Below are 26,004 nucleotides of genomic sequence, written 5' to 3'. Positions count from 1 at the left end.
TCACACTCACTCACACACTCACACTCACTCACACACTCACACTCACACACACACTCACTCACACTCACTCGCTCATACACTCACTCACACACTCATATACTCACTCACTCACACACTCACTCACACTCACTCACTCACACACTCACTCACTCACACTCACTCACACACTCACTCACACACACACTCACACTCACACTCACTCACACTCACTCACTCACACACTCACTCACTTACTCATACTGACTCACACACTCATTCACTCACTCGATTACTCACACACACTCACATACTCACACACACACATACACACTCACATACTCACTCACACACTCACATACTCACTCACACACTCACATACTCACACACGCACTCAATCACTCACACTCACATACTCACTCACTCATTCACACACTCACACACTTGCACACTCACTCACTCATTCGTATACTCACTCACTCATACACACACTCACATACTCACTCACACATACACATTCACTCACTCACACACATACACACACTCGCAGACTCACATACTCACTCACTCCCTACACTCACACTCACTTACACATACACATTCACTCACTCACACACTCACTCACTCACTCACACACTCACACTCACTCACACACATACACACTCACTCACACTCACACACTAACTCACTCACACACTCAGATACTCTCACTCATGCACTCTCATATTCACTCACATACATACACATTCACTCACTCACATACTTACATACTCACTCACTCATACACTCACACACATACACACTCACTCACTCACACTCACACACTAACTCACTCACACACACATACTCACTCACACACACTCTCATACTCACTCACATACATACACATTCACTCACTCACACACATACACATTCACTCACTCACACACATACACATTCACTCACTCACTCACTCACACTCACTCACTCACTCACACACTCACACACTCACTCACTCATGCACTCTCATACTCACTCACATACATACACATTCTCTCACACACTCACATACTCACTCATACTCACATACTCACTCATACTCACATACTCACGCACATACACACTCACTCACACACTCGCATACTCACTCACTCATTCACACACTCGCATGCTCACTCACTCACACAATGGCATACTCACTAACACACTCACTCAGTCACACACACTCACATACTCACACACACACTGGCATACTCACACACACTCACTCAGTCACATACTCACTCATTCACACACTCACATACACTCACTCACATACTCACACACTCACTCACTCACACTCACGCACACACATTCACACACACACTGGCATACTCACACACACTCACTCAGTCACATTCTCAGTCACACTCTCACACTCACACACTCACTCAGTCACACTCACTCACTCACTCACACTCACGCACACACACTCTCACACACACTCACACTCACACACTCACTCACACACTCGCTCACTCTCGCACACACACTCACTCACTCACTTGCATCCTCCCGGCCTCCCTCTGAGGTTTGCTGACCATGTCCCTGACCTCGGTGATCCGAGCTGACAGCGGATCCCTGGATCACTCACCGTAGATCTGTTGAATGGCTTTGCGGTCGTACCAGTCTAATTCCAGATCCTTGGAATCCTGTGGGATGTAGTTTGGGTGCATGATGGATCCTGGCCGCCTGATGTGTGGAAGACCCAGCACGTGACCAATCTCATGGACAGCCACCTGTACATTTGTGAACGAGAAATGTTCTCACAATTGAATGGAGTGCCTCATGGAGGGGGGGAGGGGGTGGGGGGGTGGGGGGAGAGGGGAAAACGCTGGCCGACAGTCACCGGGCTCTCCAGATCCTCAGGGAGAACAGCCCCCATCCCGGCCTCACTCTTACCCTCCAGCTGCTAGTAACCAGATATTCCTGACCCTCCCGAAAATCAGGAAACGCTCTCCCTGTATATTGTCAATGCTTGTCTCCTTCCTGTGCAGGATGGGGATGGGGGGTGGTCAGGCTGGAGAATCATGCCTGGCCTTGGACTGACTGACCCTTCAGGCTATTTCAGAGTCAACCACATTGCAGTGGGCCTGGAGTCACATGTAGGCCAGACCAGGTGAGGAGGGCAGATTTCCTTCCCTTTGAGGATGGGAGTGAAGCAGATGGGTTTTTCCAACAACTAACAATAGTCAGTGGTCAGATGGTCACCTCCAAACGCCAGGCATCTCCTGGAAGATGGCAATGGACCAGTGGCAATAGCTCTCTCCACAATCCCATTCCTACTGTGTCTGGACCATCATCCAGGGGTTGACGGTTTAGGTGGCTCTGAAAGAGCTAACCTGGTCATGGGAAACCAAATGATGTCCTGCCTTGCTGTAGATTCCAGGTTCATAGTTATTCCTGAGGTTGGGTCAAGATTAAAGTTTGTACTATCTCTCCAATGCTCAACGGTGTCAGGGCTAACTTCTTGTAATGGATAGGGACTGACCTGAAAACGTCAGCCAGCAGGAACTCATCTTACACAGAGGCAGGACCTCAAACAGCCACTTCAGGCTGCGCTCAGAGAGCCAGGCCACAGCGCCCAGGGAGAGAGCTGACAGGGAGGCTCACCCACAGCACAAACTCACCGTCAGTAAACTGATCCCCTCACTGCTCGAGGGGCTCACAAAATGCTCATCGTCGTCAAAGTGCACATCGCCCAGGCGCCAGGCGTGGGCATACTCCTGGCCTGTCCCGTCGAAAACCTGCGAGCAGCCGAGGTGTCGTTCTGCAAAGCAACAGAGTCCGAGTGAAAAACTGCACACAGCCCCACACCGACACGCTCACCAGGGACAGTGTAGAGGGAGCTTTACTCTGTATCTAACCCCGTGCTGTCCCTGTCCTGGGAGTGTTTGATGGAGACAGTGTAGAGAGAGCTTTACCCTGTATCTAACCCCGTGCTGTCCCTGTCCTGGGAGTGTTTGATGGGGACAGTGTAGAGGGAGCTTTATTCTGTATCTAACCCCGTGCTATCCCTGTCCTGGGGGCGTTTGATGGGGACAGTGTAGTGGGAGCTTTACTCTGTATCTAACCCTGTGCTGTCCCTGTCCTGGGAGTGTTTGATGGGGACAGTGTAGAGGGAGCTTTACTCTGTATCTAACCCCGTACTGTCCCTGTCCTGGGAGTGTTTGATGGGGACAGTGTAGTGGGAGCTTTACCCTGTATCTAACCCCGTGCTGTCCCTGTCCTGGGAGTGTTTGATGGGGACAGTGTAGAGAGAGCTTTACCCTGTATCTAACCCCCGTGCTGTCCCTGTCCTGGGAGTGTTTGATGGGGACAGTGTAGTGGGAGCTTTACCCTGTATCTAACCCCGTGCTGTCCCTGTCCTGGGAGTGTTTGATGGGGACAGTGTAGAGAGAGCTTTACCCTGTATCTAACCCCCGTGCTGTCCCTGTCCTGGGAGTGTTTGATGGGGACAGTGTAGAGAGAGCTTTACCCTGTATCTAACCCCGTGCTGTCCCTGTCCTGGGAGTGTTTGATGGGGACAGTGTAGAGAGAGCTTTACCCTGTATCTAACCCCCGTGCTGTCCCTGTCCTGGGAGTGTTTGATGGGGACAGTGTAGAGAGAGCTTTACCCTGTATCTAACCCCGTGCTGTCCCTGTCCTGGGAGTGTTTGATGGGGACAGTGTAGAGGAAGCTTTACCCTGTCTCTAACCCTGTGCTGGTTTACAATGTGGAGAATATTAGTTTGGTAAGAGCTGGGGGGGTTCCTCACTTGTTCCAAATCCCAGTTTGATGTCGATTTCTGAGGCCGGTGAGATCAGATCCTCCTCGAAGATGAGGGGGGTGACCTCACTCCACATGCGGAAGGCTAACTTCAGGATCATTTTCTGGTCTGCGATGGTGAGCTGGGAACTGTAGCCCTCGTCCACAATCCGCCATTTGAGTGTGCTCTTGCTGAACGCCACCGTGGGTAAGGAATTGTCCAACAGGTCCAAGGAGCCTCTCTTCCTCCTCAGGCTGTCCACCAGCCATCGGATCAACCGGGGCCTTTGATCCCCATTAGGATCGGAGCTCTCCCAGGAAAGCCCTGTGCCATTCCGGTCAGATGTTGCTGTTTGGTTGAGCGGAGGTTGACCTGACCTGGCGAGCTGGTCCAGTTGCTCAGAGCTGAGGTCCTCTGTGGGGCTGCGCTGGGCTTCCCTGAGGTTGGGCAAGAGCTGCCTGGTGTGGACCCCATAACGGGAGGGGTCTGGCCAGGCTGGCACGTTGGCGATGGTGCTGATGTTACTATCAGCGGATTCCACCCCAGCAGAGCCCACCACCACTGTCCCATTCAGACTCTCGGAGTCATTGTCATGGGCTTTGTGATCAGGAACTCCGCAGCGGGGCACGTTCATCGCTTCCTTGGTGGCATCGTCCAGGATGCCAGTGACAGGGATACTGCTGGCGGTCTGGAATCGGAGCAGGGCACTGCTGTACTTGGCCACCATCTGCTGGGATTGTTCCTGCTGCTTGACGTGTCTCCGGTTGTAGTGGCCTTCCAGGAGCAGGCCGGAGATATCCAGTGGCGATGGGTCATCGTCCAAGGGCACGGAGACCCCTTGGTAAGCCAGCTCCTCCCAGTTCACCGGCTCCGTCCAGCCGTATTTATCCAGGTATTCCTGGGGAAAGGAAATCACCCAGAAATCTCTCGGACAGATTCCCAGTGGGACGGAGTGAAGCCTTGAACCAGCGTCACTGAGGGCAGCGACTGGAAAGGGACTGGGACTTCCTCACTTCGGGAATCTTCACCATCCCAGATTCCCATCCCTCCAGAATACCCTCCACCCTCCCTCCACCCCTCCCCACAGCCCTCCCTCCACCCTCCCTCCAACCTTCCTCCACCCCTCCCCACAGCCCTCCCTCCACCCTCCCTCCACCCTCCCTCCACCCATCCCCACAGCCCTCCCTCCACCCTCCCTCCACCCTCCCCATAGCCCTCCCTCAACCCTCCCTCCACCCCTCCCCACAGCCCTCCCTCCACCCTCCCTCCACCCCTCCCCACAGCCCTCCCTCCACCCTCCCTCCACCCTCCCTCCACCCATCCCCACAGCCCTCCCTCCACCCTCCCTCCACCCCTCCCCACAGCCCTCCCTCCACCCTCCCTCCACCCCTCCCCACAGCCCTCCCTCCACCCCTCCCCACAGCCCTCCCTCCACCTCACCCTCCACCCCTCCCCATAGCCCTCCCTCCACCCTCCCTCCACCCCTCCCCACAGCCCTCCCTCCACCCTCCCTCCACCCCTCCCCACAGCCCTCCCTCCACCCTCCCTCGACCCCTCCCTCCAGCCTCCCTCCACCCCTCCCCACAGCCCTTCCCTCCACCCTCCCCACAGCCCTCCCTCCACCCTCCCCACAGCCCTCCCTCCACCCTCCCTCCACCCCTCCCCACAGCCCTCCCTCCACCCTCCCTCCACCCCTCCCCACAGCCCTCCCTCCACCCTCCCTCCACCCTCCCTCCACCCCTCCCCACAGCCCTCCCTCCACCTCACCCTCCACCCCTCCCCATAGCCCTCCCTCCACCCTCCCTCCACCCCTCCCCACAGCCCTTCCCTCCACCCTCCCCACAGCCCTCCCTCCACCCTCCCCACAGCCCTCCCTCCACCCTCCCTCCACCCCTCCCCACAGCCCTCCCTCCACCTCACCCTCCACCCCTCCCCACAGCCCTCCCTCCACCTCTCCCTCCACCCTCCCTCCACCCACCCTCCACCCCTCCCTTCACCCTCCCTCCACCCTCCCTCCACCCCTCCCCACAGCCCTCCCTCCACCCTCCCTCCACCCCTCCCCACAGCCCTCCCTCCACCCTCCCTCCACCCCTCCCCACAGCCCTCCCTCCACCCTCCCTCAACCCTCCCTCCACCCCTCTCCACAGCCCTCCCTCCACCCCTCCCTCCACCCCTCCCCACAGCCCTCCCTCCACCCTCCCTCCACCCCTCCCCACAGCCCTCCCTCCACCCTCCCTCCACCCTCCCTCCACCCCTCCCCACAGCCCTCCCTCCACCTCACCCTCCACCCCTCCCCACAGCCCTCCCTCCACCCCTCCCTCCACCCTCCACCCACCCCTCCCCATAGCCCTCCCTCCACCCTCCCTCCACCCCTCCCCACAGCCCTCCCTCCACCCTCCCTCGACCCCTCCCTCCAGCCTCCCTCCACCCCTCCCCACAGCCCTTCCCTCCACCCTCCCCACAGCCCTCCCTCCACCCTCCCCACAGCCCTCCCTCCACCCTCCCTCCACCCCTCCCCACAGCCCTCCCTCCACCTCACCCTCCACCCCTCCCCACAGCCCTCCCTCCACCTCTCCCTCCACCCTCCCTCCACCCACCCTCCACCCCTCCCTTCACCCTCCCTCCACCCTCCCTCCACCCCTCCCCACAGCCCTCCCTCCACCCTCCCTCCACCCCTCCCCACAGCCCTCCCTCCACCCTCCCTCCACCCCTCCCCACAGCCCTCCCTCCACCCTCCCTCAACCCTCCCTCCACCCCTCTCCACAGCCCTCCACCCTCCCTCCACCCTCCCTCCACCCCTCCCCACAGCCCTCCCTCTACCCCTCCCTCCACCCTCCCTCCACCCCTCCCTCCACCCTCACTCCACCCTCACTGCACCCTCCCTCCACCCCTCCCCACAGCCCTCCCTCCACCCCTCCCCACAGCCCTCCCCACAGCCCTCCCTCCACCCTCACTCCAACCTTCCTCCACCCCTCCCCACAGCCCTCCCCACAGCCCTCCCTCCACCCTCCCTCCACCCCTCCCCACAGCCTTCCCTCCACCCTCCCTCCGCCCCTCCTCACAGCCCTCCCTCCACCCACCCTCCAGCCTCCCCCCACCCCTCCCCACAGCCCTCCCACCAGCCTCCCTCCACCCCTCACCACAGCCCTCCCTCTAGCCTCCCTCCACCCCTCCCCACAGCCCTCCCTCCACCCTCGTTCCACCCCTCCCCACAGCCCTCCCTCCACCCTCCCTCCAGCCGCCCTGCACCCCTCCCCACAGCCCTCCCTCCAGCCTCCCTCCACCCCTCCCCACAGCCCTTCCCTCCACCCTCCCCACAGCCCTCCCTCCACCCTCCCCACAGCCCTCCCTCCACCCTCCCTCCACCCCTCCCCACCCCTCCCCACAGCCCTCCCTCCACCCCTCCCCACAGCCCTCCCTCCACCCCTCCCTCCACCCTCCACCCACCCCTCTCCATAGCCCTCCCTCCACCCTCCCTCCACCCCTCCCCACAGCCCTCCCTCCACCCCTCCCCACAGCCCTCCCTCCACCCCTCCCCACAGCCCTCCCTCCACCCCTCCCTCCACACTCCCTCGACCCCTCCCTCCAGCCTCCCTTCACCCCTCCCCACAGCCCTTCCCTCCACCCTCCCCACAGCCCTCCCTCCACCCTCCCCACAGCCCTCCCTCCACCCTCCCTCCACCCCTCCCCACAGCCCTCCCTCCACCTCACCCTCCACCCCTCCCCACAGCCCTCCCTCCACCTCTCCCTCCACCCCCCTCCACCCCTCCCTCCACCCCTCCCCACAGCCCTCCCTCCACCCCTCCCTCCATGTCTACCTCCACCCCTCCATCTACCCATCCCTCCACCTCTCTCTCCACCCCTCCTTCACCCCTCCCTCACCCCTCCCTCCACCCCTCCCTCACCCCTCCCTCCACCCCTCCCTCAACCTCACCCTCCCTCACCCTTCCCTCCAGCCCTCCCTCACCCCTCCCTCCACCCCTCCCTCAACCTCTCCCTCCCTCACCCTTCCCTCCACCCCTCCCTCCACCTCTCCCTCCACCCCTCCCTCCACCTCTCCCTCCCTCCATCCCTCCCTCCACCTCTCCCTCCATCTCTCCCTCCACCCCTACCTCCACCCCTCCCTCCACCTCTCGCTCCACCCCTCCCTCCACCCTTCCCTCCACCTCTCCCTCCACCTCTCCCTCCACCCCTCCCTCCATCTCTCCACCACTCCCTCCATCTCTCCCTCGACCCCTCCCTCCATCTCTCCCTCCACCCCTCCCTCCACCCCTCCCTCCATCTCTCCCTCCACCTCTCCCTCCACCTCTCCCTCCACCCCTCCCTCGACCTCTCCCTCCACCCCTCCCTCCATCCCAACCCTCCACCTCTCTCTTCACCCCTCCCTCCACCCCTCCCTCCACCTCTCCCTCCATCCCTCCCTCCACCCCTCCCTCCACCTCTCCCTCCACCTCTCCCTCCACCCCTCCCGCCATCTCGCCACCTCTTCCTCCATCTCTCCCCTCACCTCTCCCTACACCACTCACCCAACCCTCCCTCCACCTCTCCCCCACCCCTCCCTCCACCTCTCCCTCCACCTCTCCCTCCATCTCTCCCTCCACCCCTCCCTCCACCTCTCCCTCCACCTCTTCCTAAACCTCTCCCTCCACCCCTTCCCACTCTCCCTCCACCCCTCCCTCCACCTCTCCCTCCACCCCTTCCCACTCTCCCTCCACCCCTCCCTCCACCTCTCCCTCCACCCCTTCCCACTCTCCCTCCACCCTTCCCTCCACATCTCCTCTCCCTCCACCCCTCCCTCCACCACTCCCTCCACCCTTTCCCACTCTCCCTCCACCCTTCCCTCCACATCTCCTTTCCCTCCACCTCTCCCTCCACCCCTCCCTCCACCCTTCACTCCATTTCTCCCTCCACCTCTCCCTCCACCCCTCCCTCCACCCTTCACTCCATTTCTCCATCCACCTCTCTCTCCACCCCTCCTTCCACCTGTCCCTCCACTCCTCCCTCCATCTCTCCCTCCATGTCTCCCCTCACCTCTCCCTCCACCTCTCACTCCACCCCTCCCTCCATCTCTCCCTCCATCTCTCCCTCCATCTCTCCCTCTACCTCTCCCTCCACCTTTCCCCTCCACCTTTCCCCTCCACCTCTCCCCTCACCTCTCCCTCCACCTCTCCCTCCATCTCTCCCTCCACCTCTCCCTCCATTCCTCCACCTCTCCCTCCACCTCTCCGTTCACCCCTCATTCCACCTCTTCCTCCACCTCTTTCTCCACTCCTCCCTCCAACCCTCCCTACACCTCTCCCTCCACCCCTCCCTCCACCTCTTCCTCCACGTCTCCCCTCCCCTCTCCCTCTATCTCTCCCTCCACCTCTCCCTCCACCCCTCACTCACCCCTCCCTCCACCTCTCTGCTCCACCTCTCCCTCCATCTCTCCCTCCACCTCTCTCACCATCCCTCCCTCCATGTCTCCCCTCACCTCTCCCTCCATCTCTGACTCCACCTCTCCCTCCATCTCTCCCTCCACCTCTCCCTCCATCTCTCCCTCCACCTCTCCCTCCACCTCTCCCCTCACCTCTCCCTCCACCTCTCCCTCCACCTCTCCCTCCACCTCTCCCCTCACCTCTCCCTTCACCTCTCCCTCCACCCCTCCCTCCACCTCTTCCTCCACGTCTCCCCTCCCCTCTCCCTCTATCTCTCCCTCCACCTCTCCCTCCACCCCTCACTCACCCCTCCCTCCACCTCTCTGCTCCACCTCTCCCTCCATCTCTCCCTCCACCTCTCTCACCATCCCTCCCTCCACGTCTCCCCTCACCTCTCCCTCCATCTCTGACTCCACCTCTCCCTCCATCTCTCCCTCCACCTCTCCCTCCACCTCTCCCTCCATCTCTCCCTCCACCTCTCCCTCCACCTCTCCCCTCACCTCTCCCTCCACCTCTCCCTCCACCTCTCCCTCCACCTCTCCCCTCACCTCTCCTTCCACCTCTCCCTCCACCTCTCTGCTCCACCTCTCCCTCCATCTGTCCCTCCACCTGTCCCTCCCATTCTCCCTCTACCTCTCCCTCTATCTGTCCCTCCACCACTCCCTCCATAGAGTCAGAGAGTCATAGAGATGTACAGCACGGAAACAGACCCTTCGGTCCAACCCGTCCAGGCCGACCAGATATCCCAACCCAATCTAGGCCCACCTGCCAGCACCCGGCCCATATCTCTCCAAACCCTTCCTATTCATATACCCATCCAAATGCCTCTTAAATGTTACAATTGTACCAGCCTCCACCATTTCCTCTGGCAGCTCATTCCATACACGTACCACCCTCTGTGTGAAAAAGTTGTCCCTTAGGTCTCTTTTATATCTTTCCCCTCTCACCCTAAACCTATGCCCTCTAGTTCTGGACTCCCCACCCCAGGGAAAAGACTTTGTCTATTTATCTTATCCATGCCCCTCATGATTTTGTAAACCTCTATAAGGTCACCCCTCAGCCTCCGACGCTCCAGGGAAAACAGCCCCAGGCTGTTCAGCCTCTCCCTGTAGCTCAAATCCTCCAACCCTGGCAACATCCTTGTAAATCTTTTCTGAACCCTTTCAAGTTTCACAACATCTTTCCAATAGACCAGAATTGCACACAATATTCCAACAGTGGCCTAACCAATGTCCTGTACAGTCATGACCTCCCAACTCCTGTACTCAGTACTGTGACCAATAAAGGAAAGCATACCAAACGCCTTCTTCACTATCCTATCCACCTGCGACTCCACTTTCAAGGAGCTATGAACCTGCATTCCAAGGTCCCTTTGTTCAGTAACACTCCCTCGGACCTTACCATTAAGTGTATAAATCCTGCTAAGATTTGCTTTCCCAAAATGCAGCACCTCGCATTTATCTGAATTAAACTCCATCTGCCACTTCTCAGCCCATTGACCCATCTAGTCCAGATCCTGTTGTAATCTGAGGTAACCCTCTTTGCTGTCCACTACACCTCCAATTTTGGTGTCATCTGCAAACTTACTAACTGTACCTCTTATGCTCACGTTGTACGTAGGGGAGACCGAACGTAAACTTAGGGAATGGTTCACCGAGCATCACAGCCAGGCGTGCAGGGGCCAGCCGGATCTCCCAGTCACTGCCCATTTCAATTCCCCTTCCCACTCCCTTTCTGACATGACCATCATTGGCCTCCATTGCCACACAATGAACCACAGCACAAACTGGAGGAACAACACCCCATCTTCCCCTACAGCCCGGAGGACCCAACACTCAGTTCTCCAATTTCAAATAACCTCCCTCCCCATCCACCGCCCCCACCGACTCACTTCTAGCCCCTCCACCCTCCCTCTTCATCCCCCCACCGACTCACTTCCCAGCCCCTCCACCCTCCCTCCCCATCCCCCCACCGACTCACTTCCCAGCCCCTCCACCCTCCCTCCCCATCCCCCCACCGACTCACTTCCCAGCCCCTCCACCCCATCCCTTCCACTCCTCCCAACCGGATTCATTCCTCCTACTGACCAACCAGGTCATACCCTCTACCTGTCTTCACCTATCCCCTCTTCACCACTCTGCCCCTCCCCTCACCCCCTTTCTCTGCAGCTCCCCCCACACCCGCCCACAGTCCTGAGGAACGGTTACACCCGAAACATTCACATCTCCACCTCCTGATGCTGCCTGCCTTGCTGTGCTCCCCCAGCCTCCTGCCTGTCCCTCCTGATGCTGCCTGCCTTGCTGTGCTCCCCCAGCCTCCTGCCTGTCCCTCCTGATGCTGCCTGCCTTGCTGTGCTCCCCCAGCCTCCTGTCTGTCCCTCCTGATGCTGCCTGGCTTGCTGTGTTCCTCCTGCATGTCCCTCCTGATGCTGCCTGCCTTGCTGTGTTCTCCCAGCCTCATGCCTGTCCCTCCTGATGCTGCCTGCCTTGCTGTGTTCCCCCAGCCTCCTGCCTGTCCCTCCAGATGCTGCCTGGCTTGCTGTGCTCTCCCAGCCTCCTGCCTGTCCCTCCTGATGCTGCCTGCCTTGCTGTGCTCTCCCAGCCTCCTGCCTGTCCCTCCTGATGCTGCCTGCCTTGCTGTGTTCCCCCAGCCACCTGCCTGTCCCTCCTGATGCTGCCTGGATTGCTGTGCTCTCCCAGCCTCCAGCCTGTCCCTCCTGATGCTGCCTGCCTTGCTGTGTTCCCCCAGCCTCCTGCCAGTCCCTCCTGATGCTGCCTGCCTTGCTGTGTTTCCCCCAGCCACCTGCCTGTCCCTCCTGATGCTGCCTGCCTTGCTGTGTTCCTCCAGCCTCCTGCCTGTCCGTCCTGATGCTACCTGCCTTGCTGTGTTCCCCCAGCTTCCTGCCTGTCCCTCCTGATGCTGCCTGCCTTGCTGTGTTCTCCCAGCCTCCTGCCTGTCCCTCCTGATGCTGCCTGCCTTGCTGTGTTCCCCCAGCCTCCAGCCTGTCCCTCCTGATGCTGCCTACCTTGCTGTGTTCTCCCAGCCACCTGCCTGTCCCTCCTGATGCTGCCTGCCTTGCTGTGTTCCCCCACACTCCTGCCTATCCCTCCTGATGCTGCCTGACTTGCTGTGTTCTCCCAGCCTCCTGCCTGTCCCTCCTGATGCTGCCTGCCTTGCTGTGCTCCCCCAGCCTCCTGCCTGTCCTTCCTGATGCTGCCTGCCTTGCTGTGTTCCCCCAGCCTCCTGCCTGTCCCTCCTGGTGCTGCCTGCCTTGCTGTGTTCCCCCAGCCTCCTGCCTGTCCCTCCTGATGCTGCCTGCCTTGCTGTGTTCCTCCTGCCTGTCCCTCCTGATGCTGCCTGCCTTGCTGTGCTCCCCCAGCCTCCTGCCTGTCCCTCCTGATGCTGCCTGCCTTGCTGTGTTCCTCCTGCCTGTCCCTCCTGATGCTGCCTGCCTTGCTGTGCTCCCCCAGCCTCCTGCCTGTCCCTCCTGATGCTGCCTGCCTTGCTGTGTTCCCCCAGCCTCCTGCCTGTCCCTCCTGATGCTGCCTGCCTTGCTGTGCTCCCCCAGCCTCCTGCCTGTCCCTCCTGATGCTGCCTGGCTTGCTGTGCTCTCCCAGCCTCCTGCCTGTCCCTCCTGATGCTGCCTGCCTTGCTGTGTTCCTCCTGCCTGTCCCTCCTGATGCTGCCTGCCTTGCTGTGTTCTCCCAGCCTCCTGCCTGTCCCTCCTGATGCTGCCTGCCTTGCTGTGTTCCCCCAGCCTCCTGCCTGTCCCTCCTGATGCTGCCTGCCTTGCTGTGTTCCTCCTGCCTGTCCCTCCTGATGCTGCCTGCCTTGCTGTGTTCCTCCTGCGTGTCCCTCCTGATGCTGCCTGACTTGCTGTGTTCCCCCAGCCTCCTGCTGTCCCTCCTGATGCTGCCTAGCTTGCTGTGTTCCCCCAGCCTCCTGCCTGTTCCTCCTGATGCTGCCTGCCTTGCTGTGTTCCTCCAGCCTCCTGCCTGTCCCTCCTGATGCTGCCTGCCTTGCTGTGTTCCCCCAGCCTCCTGCCTGTCCCTCCTGATGCTGCCTGCCTTGCTGTGTTCTCCCAGCCTCCTGCCTGTCCCTCCTGATGCTGCCTGCCTTGCTGTGTTCCCCCAGCCTCCTGCCTGTCCCTCCTGATGCTGCCTGCCTTGCTGTGTTCCCCCAGCCTCCTGCCTGTCCCTCCTGATGCTGCCTGCCTTGCTGTGTTCTCCCAGCCTCCTGCCTGTCCCTCCTGATGCTGCCTGCCTTGCTGTGTTCCTCCAGCCTCCTGCTGTCCCTCCTGATGCTGCCTGCCTTGCTGTGTTCCCCCAGCCTCCTGCCTGTCCCTCCTGATGCTGCCTGCCTTGCTGTGTTCCCCCAGCCTCCTGCCTGTCCCTCCTGATGCTGCCTGCCTTGCTGTGCTCCCCCAGCCTCCTGCCTGTCCCTCCTGATGCTGCCTGCCTTGCTGTGCTCCCCCAGCCTCCTGCCTGTCCCTCCTGATGCTGCCTGCCTTGCTGTGTTCCTGCTGCCTTTCCCTCCCGGATGATGGAGGTAGTTCGATGGTGTACCTCAGCTGCCACCTCTCCTGGTGTTAATCCTGTCTGTTCCCTGCTCCCTCATTGTGATACTCCCACACACCCAGCTCCCTCTGCTCTTGTGTAACCTTGCCTTTATGTTCCAATGCATAAACTCAAATAATAAGATTCCCTACAGTGTGGGAACAGGCCCTTCGGCCCACCCAGTGCACACTGACCCTCCGAAGAGCAACCCACCCAGACCCATTCCCCTCTGACTCATGCACCTCCCACTACGGGCAATTTAGCCAGGCCCATTCACCTGACCTGCACATCTGTGGACTGTGGGAGGAAACCCACCCAGACAGGGGGAGAACGTGCAAATGAGACAGTCGCCCGAGGCTGGAATCGAACCCGGGTCCCTGGCGCTGTGAGGCTGCAGTGCTAACCACTGAGCCACCGTGCCGCCCGTCTTTCAATACCAATTTAGGACAGAGTTGTCCGTTGACCCTGCTGTACGTTTCCCGTCTCTCAGCCAATGTTCTGTCCAGGCTTAAAACCCAACTTAACTGCTGTAAGTCAGAGAGAAAAGCAGAAATTGCTGGAAAAGCTCAGCAGGCCAGAGTGGAGTGAAATTCACAGGGAACGTTCTGAGGAAATCTCGCTCGACCTGAAACGTTAACTGATTTCCCTCCACAGATGCTGACAGACCTGCTGAGCTTTTCCAGCAACTTGTGTTCCAGGTTTGCTCACTGTCACTTTCAGGTGTAGAGTTTCGGACCCGTGACTCCTGTCAGTCCAGGGCCCACACCCTGATAACAGCCACCTTCCCTGCTCCCTGTTCTGGAACCGAGGGCAATCCTGTCTGTGTGTGTGTGTGTGTGTGTGTGTGGGTGGGTGTGTGTGTGGGTGTGTGTGTATGTGTGTGTCTGTGTGTGGATGTGTGTGTGTGTGTGGGTGGGTGGGTGTGTGTGTGTGTGTGGTGTGTGGGTGTGTGTGTGTGTATGTGGGTGTGTGTGTATGTGTGTGTCTGTGTGTGGATGTGTGTGTGTGGGGGTGTGTGTGTGTGGGTGTGTGTGCATGTGTGTGTCTGTGTGTGGGTGTGTGGGTGTTTGTGTGGGCGTGTGTGTGTGTGTGTGGGTGTGTGAGTATGTGTGTGTCTGTGTGTGGGTGTGTGGGTGTGTGTGTGTGTATGTGTGTGTGTGTGTGTGTATGTGTGTGGGTGTGTGTGTCTGTGTGTGTCTGTGTGTGGGTGTGTGGGTGGGTGTGGGTGGGTGTGTGTGTGTGGGTGTGTGTCTGTGTGTGTAGGTTTGTGTGTATGTGTGGGTTTGGGTCTGTGTGTGTGGGTGTGTGTGTATGTGTGGGTGTGTGTCTGTGTGTGTGTGTATGTGTGTGTGTGTGGGTGTGTGTGAATGTGTATCTGTGTGTGGGTGTGTGTGGGTGTGTGGGTGGGTGTGGGTGGGTGTGTGTGTGTGGGTGTGTGTCTGTGTGTGTGTGTGTCTGTGTCTGTGTGTGTGCCTTTGTGTGCGTGTCTGTGTGTGAGTGTCTGTGTGTGTATGTGTGTGTGTGTGGGTGTGTGTGTATGTGTGTCTGTGTGTGGGTGTGTGTGGGTGTGTGGGTGTGTGTGGGTGGGTGTGTGTGTGTGGGTGTGTGAGTGTATGTGTGTGGGTGTGGGTGTGTCTGTGTGTGTGAGTGTCTGTGTCTGTGAGTATGCATGTGTCTGTGTGTGTGTCTGGGTGTGTGTGTGTGTCTGTGTGTATGTGTGTGTCTGTGTCTGTGTGTGTGTCCGTGTATCTGTATGTCTGTGTGTCTGTATATGTGTGAGTGTGTGTCTGTGTGTGTGTGTGTCTGTGTCTGTGTGTGTGTGTGTCTGTGTCTGTGAGTGTGTGTGTGTCTGTGTGTGTGTTTGTGTGTGTCTATATGTCTGTGTCTGTCTGTGTGTATCTGTGTGTGTCTGTGTGTGTCTTTGTGTGTGTCTGTGTGTGTGTGTGTGTGTGTCTGTGTGAGAGTGTGTGTGTCTGTGTGTGTGTGTCTGTGTGTGTGTGTCTGTGTGTGTCTGTGTGTGAGTGTGTCTGTGTCTGTGTGTGTGTCTGTGTCTGTGTGTCTGTGTGTGTGTCTGTGTCTGTGTGTCTGTGTGTGTGTCTATGTGTGTGTGTGTCTGTGTGTGAGTGTGTGTGTGTTCGTGTGTCTGTGTGTGTGTCTGTGTGTATGTGTGTCTGTGTGTGAGTGAGTGTGTGTGTGTCTGTGTGTGTGTCTGTGTGTGTGTCTGTGTGTGTGTGTGTCTGTGTGTGTCTGTGTGTTCGTGTGTCTGTGTGTGTGTGTGTGTCTGTGTGAGAGTGTGTGTGTGTGTCTGTGTGTGTGTCTGTGTGTGTGTGTGTGTGTGTCTGTGTGTCTGTGTGTGAGTGTGTCTGTGTCTGTGTCTGTGTGTGTGTCTGTGTCTGTGTGTCTGTGTGTGTGTCTGTGTGTGAGTGTGTGTGTGTTCGTGTGTCTGTGTGTGTGTGTCTGTGTGTATGTGTGTCTGTGTGTGTGTGTGTGTGTGTCTGTGTGTGTGTGTGTGTGTGTGTGTGTCTGTGTGTGTGTGTCTGTGTGAGTGTGTGTGTGTCTGTGTGTGTCTGTGTGTTCGTGTGTCTGTGTGTGTGTGTGTGTCTGTGTGAGAGTGTGTGTGTCTGTGTGTGTGTGTCTGTGTGTGTGTCTGTGTGTCTGTGTGTCTGTGTGTCTGTGTGTGTCTGTGTGTTCGTGTGTCTGTGTGTGTGTGTGTGTGTCTGTGTGTATTTGTGTCTGTGTGTGAGTGAGTGTGTGTGTGCCTGTGTGTCTGTGTTTGTGTCTGTGTGCCTGTGTGTGTCTGTGTATGTGTGAATGTGTGTGTGTCTATGTGAGTGTGTCTGTGTGTGTGTGTCTGTGTCTGTGTGTGTGCCTTTGTGTGCGTGTCTGTGTGTGAGTGTGTCTGTGTGTGTGTCTGTGTGTGTGTCTGTGTATGTGTGAGTGTGTGTCTGTGTGTGTGTGTGTGTGTGTGTGTGTCTGTGTGTGTGTGTGTCTGTGTACGTGTGAGTGTGTGTGTGTGTCTATGTGTGTGTGTGTCTGTGTGTGTATGTGTGAGTGTGTGTGTGTGTGTGTGTGTGCCTGTGTGTCTGTGTGTGCCTGTGTATGTGTGAGTGTGTGTGTGAGTGTGTCTGTGTCTGTGTGTGTGTGTGTCTGTGTGTATGTGTCTGTGTGTGTGTGTCTGTGTGTGTGTATGTGTGAGTGTGTGTGTTTATGTGTCTGTGTGTATGTGTCTGTGTGTGTGTATGTGTGTGTGTCTGTGTCTCTGTGTGTGTCTGTGTGTGTGCCTGTGTGTCTGTGTGTGTGTGTCTGTCTGTCTGTGTGTGTGTCTGTGTGTGTGCCTGTGTGTCTGTGTGTGTGTGTCTGTCTGTCTGTGTGTGTGTCTGTGTGTGTGCCTGTGTGTCTGTGTGTGTGTGTCTGTGTCTCTGTGTGTGTCTGTGTGTGTGCCTGTGTGTCTGTGTGTGTGTGTCTGTCTGTCTGTGTGTGTGTCTGTGTGTGTGTCTGTGTCTGTGTGTGTGTGTCTGTGTATGTGTGAGTGTGTGAGTGTCTGTGTGTGTGTGTGTCTATGTGTCTGTGTGTCTGTGTGTGTCTGTGTAGGTATGTGTGAGTGTGTCTGTGTGTGTGTGGGGGGGTGTCTGTGTTTGAGAGTGTCTGTGCGTATGTGTGTGTGTGTCTGTGTCTGTCTGTCTGTGTGTGTGTGAGTTTCTGTGTGTGTGTGTGTGAGTGTGTGTGTGTCTGTCTGTGTCTGTGTGTGTGGCTGTTTGTGTGTGTCTGTGTGTGAGTGTCTGTGTGTGTGTGTCTGTGTGTGTGTGGCTGTTTGTGTGTGTGTGTGTGTGTGTCTGTGTGTGTGTGTGTGTGCATGTGTGTCTGTGTGTGTGTGTGTGTCTGTGTGTGTGAGTGTCTGTGTCTGTGTGTCTGTGTGTGTGTGTGTCTGTGTGTCTGTGTCTGTGTGTCTGTGTGTGTGTGTGATCCTGTGTACCCCCCTGTGCCATGCAGTCAGGTATGGAGCGGTGTCTCCCTGTGAGACCGCGGGTGTTGTTGTGACCTACCTGTGCTGACTTTGTGGTGAGGACAGGGCGGGCTCGCGTCCACGCTCTCTCCTGCATGTCTGAGTGGTCCCTGCTGTGATAGACTTTCTCACTGACACTCATGGCTGGGAGGTAGAGATGGAGACACACGCACAGGAGGCCAGAGCCTCCTGGGAGCTTCATCGTCCAACAACTCTCAACAGCGACCCTCGCGGTTCCTCCCAGTGCCAGCACACAGGGCTCAGTCACGTCACGTTGGGAAATCCTCGCCTGATCACGCACGGCCCTCCTGGTCAGGTCTCTGACTGCATCTGGCAGGCGATGGTCTGCAGGAGAGACATGGAGAAATGTAAACCAGCAGGGACCTCACCAACACATACTGCAGGAGGCCATTCAGCCCCTCCAGGCTGGTACCCAGGGACAGCAGGATACACACACCCACCCACAAACACACATTCACAGCCCACACAGAGATACACACACACCCACACCCCACACAATCAGTGATACAAACTCACACCCACAGACACACATACTCAAACTCCACACAGAGATACACACACACACGCACACACACCCACACCACACAGAGATACACACACACACACGCAGAGATACACACACACTCACACAGACACACACTCCACACAGAGATACACACACTCACACACACACGCAGACAAATATCCCACACAGACATACACCCAGCCACACACCCACACACACACGCACAGACACACACCCCACATAGAGATACACACACACACCCACACACACACGCACTCACACAGACACACTCCCCACACAGAGATACACACACACAGCCACACACACACTCACACAGACACACACACACACACGCACACCCCACACAGAGATACACACACACACCCACAAACACACACTCACGCCCCACACAGAGATACACACACACACCCACACACACACCCCACACAGAGATACACACAGAGATACACACCCACACCCCACACAGAGATACACACACACACACACCCCACACAGAGATACACCCACACACACACCCACACCCCACACAGAGATACATACACACCCACACACACACACACAGACACACCCCATACAGAGATACACACATACACCCACACACTCACACAGACACACACTCCACACAGAGATACACACACACTCACACACACTCACACACGCAGACAAATACCCCACATAGACATACACCCAGCCACACACCCACACACACACGCAGAAACACACCCCACATAGAGATACATACACACCCACACACACACACACTCACACCCCACACAGAGATACACACATACACACACCCCACACAGAGATACACCCACACCCACACACACACACTCACACCCCACACAGAGATACACACACCCACAAACACACACACACACACCACACAGACATACACACACACACACGCACAGACACGCACAACACAGAGATACAAACACACACACTCACACACACACACCCCACACAGAGATACACACACACCCACACACACATACTCACACAGACACACACCCCACACAGAGATACATACACACACACACGCAGAGATACACCCACACACACAGACACACACCCCACACAGAGCACACACACACACACGCAGAAACACACCCCACACAGAGATACACACACACACACACACACACTCACACAGACACACTCCACACAGAGATACACACACACTCACACACACACGCAGACAAATACCCCACATAGACATACACCCAGCCGCACACACACACACACACGCACAGACACACACCCCACATAGAGATACACACACACTCACACAGACACACTCCCCACATAGAGATACACACACACTCACACAGACACACTCCCCACACAGAGATACACACACACAGCCACACACACACTCACACAGACACACACCCCACACAGAGATACACACACACACCCACACACACACACTCACACAGACACACACCCCACACAGAGATACACACACACACCCACACACACACACTCACACAGACACACACCCCACACAGAGATACACACACACACCCACACACACACACTCACACAGACACACACCCCACACAGAGATACACACACACACCCACACACACACACTCACACAGACACACACCCCACACAGAGATACACACACACACGCACTCACACAGACACACACCCCACACAGAGATACACACACACACGCACACACATACTCACACAGACACACACCCCACACAGAGATACACACACACACCCACACACACACTCACACAGACACACACCCCACACAGAGATACATACACACCCACACACACACGCGCACACACCCACACCACACAGAGATACACACACACACACGCAGAGATACACACACACTCACACAGACACACACTCCACACAGAGATACACACTCACACACACACACGCAGACAAATATCCCACACAGACATATACCCAGCCACACACCCACACACACACGCACAGACACACACCCCACATAGAGATACACACACACTCACACAGACACACTCCCCACACAGAGATACACACACACAGCCACACACACACTCACACAGACACACACCCCACACAGAGATACACACACACCCACACACACACACGCACACCCCACACAGAGATACACACACACACCCACAAACACACACTCACGCCCCACACAGAGATACACACACACACCCACACACACACACACACCCCACACAGAGATACACACAGAGATACACACCCACACCCCACACAGAGATACACACACACACACACACACCCCACACAGAGATACACCCACACACACACACCCACACCCCACACAGAGATACATACACACCCACACACACACAGAGACACACCCCATACAGAGATTCACACACACTCACACACGCAGACAAATACCCCACATAGACATACACCCAGCCACACACCCACACACACACGCAGAAACACACCCCACATAGAGATACATACACACCCACACACACACACTCACACCCCACACAGAGATACACACATACACACACCCCACACAGAGATACACCCACACACACACACCCCACACGGAGATACACCCACACCCACACACACACACTCACACCCCACACAGAGATACACACACCCACAAACACACACACACACCACACAGACATACACCCACACACACACACACGCACAGACACTCACAACACAGAGATACAAACACACACACTCACACACACACACCACACACAGAGATACACACACACACCCACACACACATACTCACACAGACACACACCCCACACAGAGATACATACACACACACACGCAGAGATACACCCACACACACAGACACACACCCCACACAGAGCACACCCACACACGCAGAAACACACCCCACACAGAGATACACACACACACACTCACACAGACACACTCCACACTGAGATACACACACACTCACACACACACGCAGACAAATACCCCACATAGACATACACCCAGCCGCACACACACACACACACACGCACAGACACACACCCCACATAGAGATACACACACACACCCACAGACACACACTCACACAGACACGCACCCCACACAGAGATACACACACACCCACACACACACACCCACACACACACACACACACAAACATGCAGAGACACACCCCACACAGAGATACACACACACCCACACACACATACTCACACAGACACACCTCACAGAGAGATACACACACACCCACACACACACACTCACACCCCACACAGAGATACAAACACACACACTCACACACACACACCCCACACAGAGATACACACACACCCACACACACACACACACAAACACGCAGAGACACACCCCACACAGAGATACACACACACCCACACACACATACTCACACAGACACACCTCACAGAGAGATACACACACACACCCACATACACACACTCACACCCCACACAGAGATACACACATACATGCACACATACACACACACACTCACACCCCACACAGATATACACACACACACACACACACACCCCACACAGAGATATACACACACACTCAGACCCCACACAGAGATACACACACACCCCACACAGAGATACACTCCCACACCCACACTCCACACAGAGATACACCCACACACACGCACAGAGACACCCCCCACACAGAGATACACACCCACACCCCACACAGAGATACACACACACCCACACACACACTCACACCCCACACAATCACAGATACACACACACCCACAGACACACACACTCATACCCCACACAATCAGAGGTACAAACACACACTCACACCCCACACAATCAGAGATACAGACACACACCCACAGACACACACACTCACACCCCACACAATCACAGATACACACACACCCACAGACACACACACTCACACACCACACAATCACAGATACAAACACACACTCTCAGACACACACACTCACACCCCACACAATCAGAGGTACAAACACACACCCACAGACACACACACTCACACCCCATACAATCACAGATACACACACACCCACAGACACACACACTCACACCCCACACAATCAGAGATACAAACACACACTCTCAGACACATACACTCACACCCCACACAATCACAGATACAGACACACACCCACAGACACACACACACTCATACCCCACACAATCAGAGATACAAACACAGACCCACACACACTCACTCACACCCCACACAATCAGAGATACAAACACACACACACTCACACCCCACACAATCAGAGATACAGACACACACACCCCACACAATCAGAGATACAAACATAAACCCCCCCCCCACACAGATTCACACCTCACACAATCAGAGATTCAGACACACACCCACAGACACACACACTCATACCCCACACAGAGATACACACACACACCCACACACACATACTCACACAGACACACACCCCACATAGAGATACATACACACACACACGCAGAGATACACCCACACACACAGACACACACCCCACACAGAGCACACCCACACACGCAGAAACACACCCCACACAGAGATACACACACACACACACTCACACAGACACACTCCACACAGAGATACACACACACTCACACACACACGCAGACAAATACCCCACATAGACATACACCCAGCCGCACACACACGCACAGACACATACCCCACATAGAGATACACACACACACCCACAGACACACACTCACACAGACACGCACCCCACACAGAGATACACACACACCCACACACACACACCCACACACACACACACAAACATGCAGAGACACACCCCACACAGAGATACACACACACCCACACACACATACTCACACAGACACACCTCACAGAGAGATACACACACACACCCACATACACACACTCACACCCCACACAGAGATACACCCACACACACACACACACACACACCCCACACAGAGATACACACACACACCCACATACACACACTCACACCCCACACAGAGATACACACATACACACACCCCACACAGAGATACACCCACACACACACACTCACACCCCACACAGAGATACACACACCCACAAACACACACACACACCACACAGACATACACCCACACACACACACACGCACAGACACTCACAACACAGAGATACAAACACACACACTCACACACACACACCCCACACAGAGATACACACACACACCCACACACACATACTCACACAGACACACACCCCACACAGAGATACATACACACACACACGCAGAGATACACCCACACACACAGACACACACCCCACACAGAGCACACCCACACACGCAGAAACACACCCCACACAGAGATACACACACACACACTCACACAGACACACTCCACACTGAGATACACACACACTCACACACACACGCAGACAAATACCCCACATAGACATACACCCAGCCGCACACACACACACACACACGCACAGACACACACCCCACATAGAGATACACACACACACCCACAGACACACACACACACAAACACGCACCCCACACAGAGATACACACACACACACACACACACACCCACACACACACACACACACAAACACGCAGAGACACACCCACACAGAGATACACACATACTCACACAGACACACCTCACAGAGAGATACACACACACACCCACACACACACACACACACCCCACACAGAGATACACACCCACACCCCACACAGAGATACACCCACACACACACACACACACACACACCCCACACAGAGATAAAAACACACCCACACACACATACTCACACCCCACACAGAGATACACACACACACACTCACACCCCACACAGAGATACACACACACACCCAGACACACACACTCACACTCCACACAGAGATACACTCACACATCCACACACACACACTCACACCCCAAACAGAGATACAAACACACACTCACAGACACACACACTCACACCCCACACAATCAGAGAGAAAAACACACACTCACAGACACACACACTCACACCCCACACAATCAGAGATACAAACATACACCCACAGACACACACACACACCCACACAATCAGAGATACAAACACACACACACAAACTCACACCACACACAATCAGAGATACACACACACACATACACACACTCACACCCAACACATACACACACTCACACCCAAATCAGAGAGAAAAACACACATTCACAGACACACACACTCACACCCAACACAGAGATATACACACACACTCAGACCCCACACAGAGATACACACACACCCCACACAGAGATACACTCCCACACCCACACTCCACACAGAGATACACCCACACACACGCACAGAGACACCCCCCACACAGAGATACACACCCACACCCCACACAGAGATACACACACACCCACACACACACTCACACCCCACACAATCACAGATACACACACACCCACAGACACACACACTCATACCCCACACAATCAGAGGTACAAACACACACTCACACCCCACACAATCAGAGATACAAACACACACCCACAGACACACACACTCACACTCGACACAATCTCAGATACACACACACCCACAGACACACACTCACTCACACCCCACACAATCAGAGATACAGACACACACCCACAGACACACACACTCACACCCCACACAATCATAGATACACACACACCCACAGACACACACACTCACACACCACACAATCACAGATACAAACACACACTCTCAGACACACACACTCACACCCCACACAATCAGAGGTACAAACACACACCCACAGACACACACACTCACACCCCATACAATCACAGATACACACACACCCACAGACACACACACTCACACCCCACACAATCAGAGATACAAACACACACTCTCAGACACATACACTCACACCCCACACAATCACAGATACAGACACACACCCACAGACACACACACACTCATACCCCACACAATCAGAGATACAAACACAGACCCACACACACTCACTCACACCCCACACAATCAGAGATACAAACACACACACACTCACACCCCACACAATCAGAGATACAGACACACACACCCCACACAATCAGAGATACAAACATAAACCCCCCCCCACACAGATTCACACCTCACACAATCAGAGATTCAGACACACACCCACAGACACACACACTCACACCCCACACAGAGATACAAACACACACCCACACACACACACACCCCACACAATCAGTGATACAAACACACACCCACAGACACACACTCTCACCACACACAATCAGAGATCTACACACACCCACAGAAACACACTCACACCCCACACAATCAGGGATACAAACACACACCCACACACACACAGACTCACACCCCACATAATCAGAGATACAGACACCACCCACAGACACACACTCACACCCCACACAATCAGAGATACAGACACCACCCACAGACACACACTCACACCCCACACAATCAGAGATACACACACACACCCACAGACACACTCATACCCCACACAATCAGAGATACACACACACATCCACACTCACACTCTCACCCCACACAATCAGTGACACAAACACACACACACACACAGTCACACCCCACACAATCAGTGATACACACACACCCACACACACACGCTCACACCCCACACAATCAGAAATACACACATACGCACCCACAGACACACACACACTCAAGCCCCCCACAATCAGAGATACACACACACACCCACAGACACACACTCACGCCC

The 26,004-nt window shown here is 56.1% G+C and overlaps 1 protein-coding gene across 1 annotated transcript in view; it reads right to left on the bottom strand.

The window, feature by feature from the left end:
- The window catches only part of LOC122545491 (matrix metalloproteinase-21-like), a 289,276-nt gene that overhangs the window by 241,216 nt on the left and 22,056 nt on the right, over positions 1-26,004 (bottom strand). The window contains exons 2-5 of the mRNA XM_087996881.1: positions 17,760-18,064; positions 3,753-4,641; positions 2,625-2,764; positions 1,589-1,733 (exon numbers count right to left, since the gene is read on the bottom strand). Of these exons, the coding sequence (XP_087853007.1) occupies positions 1,589-1,733; positions 2,625-2,764; positions 3,753-4,641; positions 17,760-17,921 (1,336 nt within the window). The 5' untranslated portion in view covers positions 17,922-18,064. The remainder of the gene's footprint in view (positions 1-1,588; positions 1,734-2,624; positions 2,765-3,752; positions 4,642-17,759; positions 18,065-26,004) is intronic.

The sequence above is a fragment of the Chiloscyllium plagiosum genome, unplaced genomic scaffold (genome assembly GCF_037043375.1).
Source record: "Chiloscyllium plagiosum isolate Xiang-an unplaced genomic scaffold, Cpla_swu_hap1 HiC_scaffold_1, whole genome shotgun sequence".
Taxonomy (NCBI): Eukaryota; Metazoa; Chordata; class Chondrichthyes; order Orectolobiformes; family Hemiscylliidae; genus Chiloscyllium; species Chiloscyllium plagiosum.
Note: the sequence above shows the minus strand (reverse complement) of the source record. Positions and strands in the feature narration are given on the sequence as shown.